At 48.9% G+C, this 1165-nt stretch overlaps 1 protein-coding gene across 1 annotated transcript; it reads left to right on the top strand.

Moving 5' to 3' along the window:
• Nucleotides 1–416: 416 nt before the first annotated feature.
• Nucleotides 417–1165, top strand: LOC125503895 (the record flags this gene model as incomplete). The annotated part of the gene is given in 1 exon segment (XM_048665024.1): nucleotides 417–1165. A coding segment is annotated over 1 exon segment (521 nt), but the record flags the coding sequence as incomplete, so codon positions are not given.

Here is a 1165-nt window from a genome sequence, read left to right on the forward strand (position 1 = left end):
GAAATAGGAACTGAAATGACAAAGGAAAATATTGGAGATTTTATTATATCCTCCGAAAGTAATTTTAAAAGTGTGGCTGAGATGCTCAGGAAAATTATGAAGATCAAAGAATTAGAAGAAAAAAGGGGAGGTGGTAATTCGTAATGTTTTGTTTTTTGTTTTACTCGTGTGTGAGAAGTTTTTTCCCCCCGAGGTAATACCAGACCCTCTGGTAGTTCCGGGGATGCCCTCTTCCTTGAGGATGAAAGGTGAGGGGTTTTTAGTAGGTAGGCAGCCCCGCGGGACTGAATCCCACACAACCTAGCCGACAATGAACATCGTCGGCACAAAAATCCAGCACAACATCGGCTGGGTATCTTTGGAAGATTTTCCCCTCACCCCAAAAAAAAAAAAGGGTTAGTTTGGGTTGGTGCTCAAATGGGGTGTGCATGCGCAACTCAGAGCTCAGCTGAGTCTCACAGCCTCTGCCACTCAACTCCCACTCGCACCTCCAAGCAGGGGAGCACCGGTAAACCAGATGGGATATCTAGGGCTTCCAACCCTAGTAGTAGATCTCTTCTGGGCTGACGCGAGGGGAGGACGACTTCGGCTATGGACAAGGAAGCTGGCGGACAGCTATAAAACGCATTCTGGGCCAAGCCCACATGGATTTCGGAATAGAAAAATTGTCTACGGTGCAGGGGAGGGATACCCCAGTACCGGTCGGGATAAGTGGTGCCGTTGCAGGCCACCCCCGACCGTCATCAAGCGACTGCGACAAACCCTCTCCTTCGGTGGTCCCCAGGGCCGACGGAACCAGTGGAAAAACTACCGGGAAAAATACAAAAGAAGACAAAGCTGTAGCAAAAAAAGTAGCTGCAAAGATAGATGCAGATCTAATGGATCCACCTCAAAGACAAGCGAGTTCGCGGAGAAGTAACTCAGTCGGAGACGTCCGGTTTTTTCCCCAAATTTCAATCCAGGGTAGAAGAAATTTCGGCATCATCGACCTCATCTGGGACGATAAGGGAGAGACGTCACTGCAGATGATCAGCAGCCCGGATAGAGGGAGCATATCTGGAACCATAAGCAGGGAAAAGGAGGTAAACGATGGAAGTAAACCAGATAAGAAGAGAAAGCGACTGGATGACACCATCTGCGAAAGGGCAGTGGTGGAGCTGCAGGA

The sequence above is a fragment of the Dendroctonus ponderosae genome, unplaced genomic scaffold (assembly GCF_020466585.1).
Source record: "Dendroctonus ponderosae isolate FM_Combo_2020 unplaced genomic scaffold, Dpon_F_20191213v2 Dpon_F_20191213_3, whole genome shotgun sequence".
Lineage (NCBI taxonomy): Eukaryota > Metazoa > Arthropoda > Insecta > Coleoptera > Curculionidae > Dendroctonus > Dendroctonus ponderosae.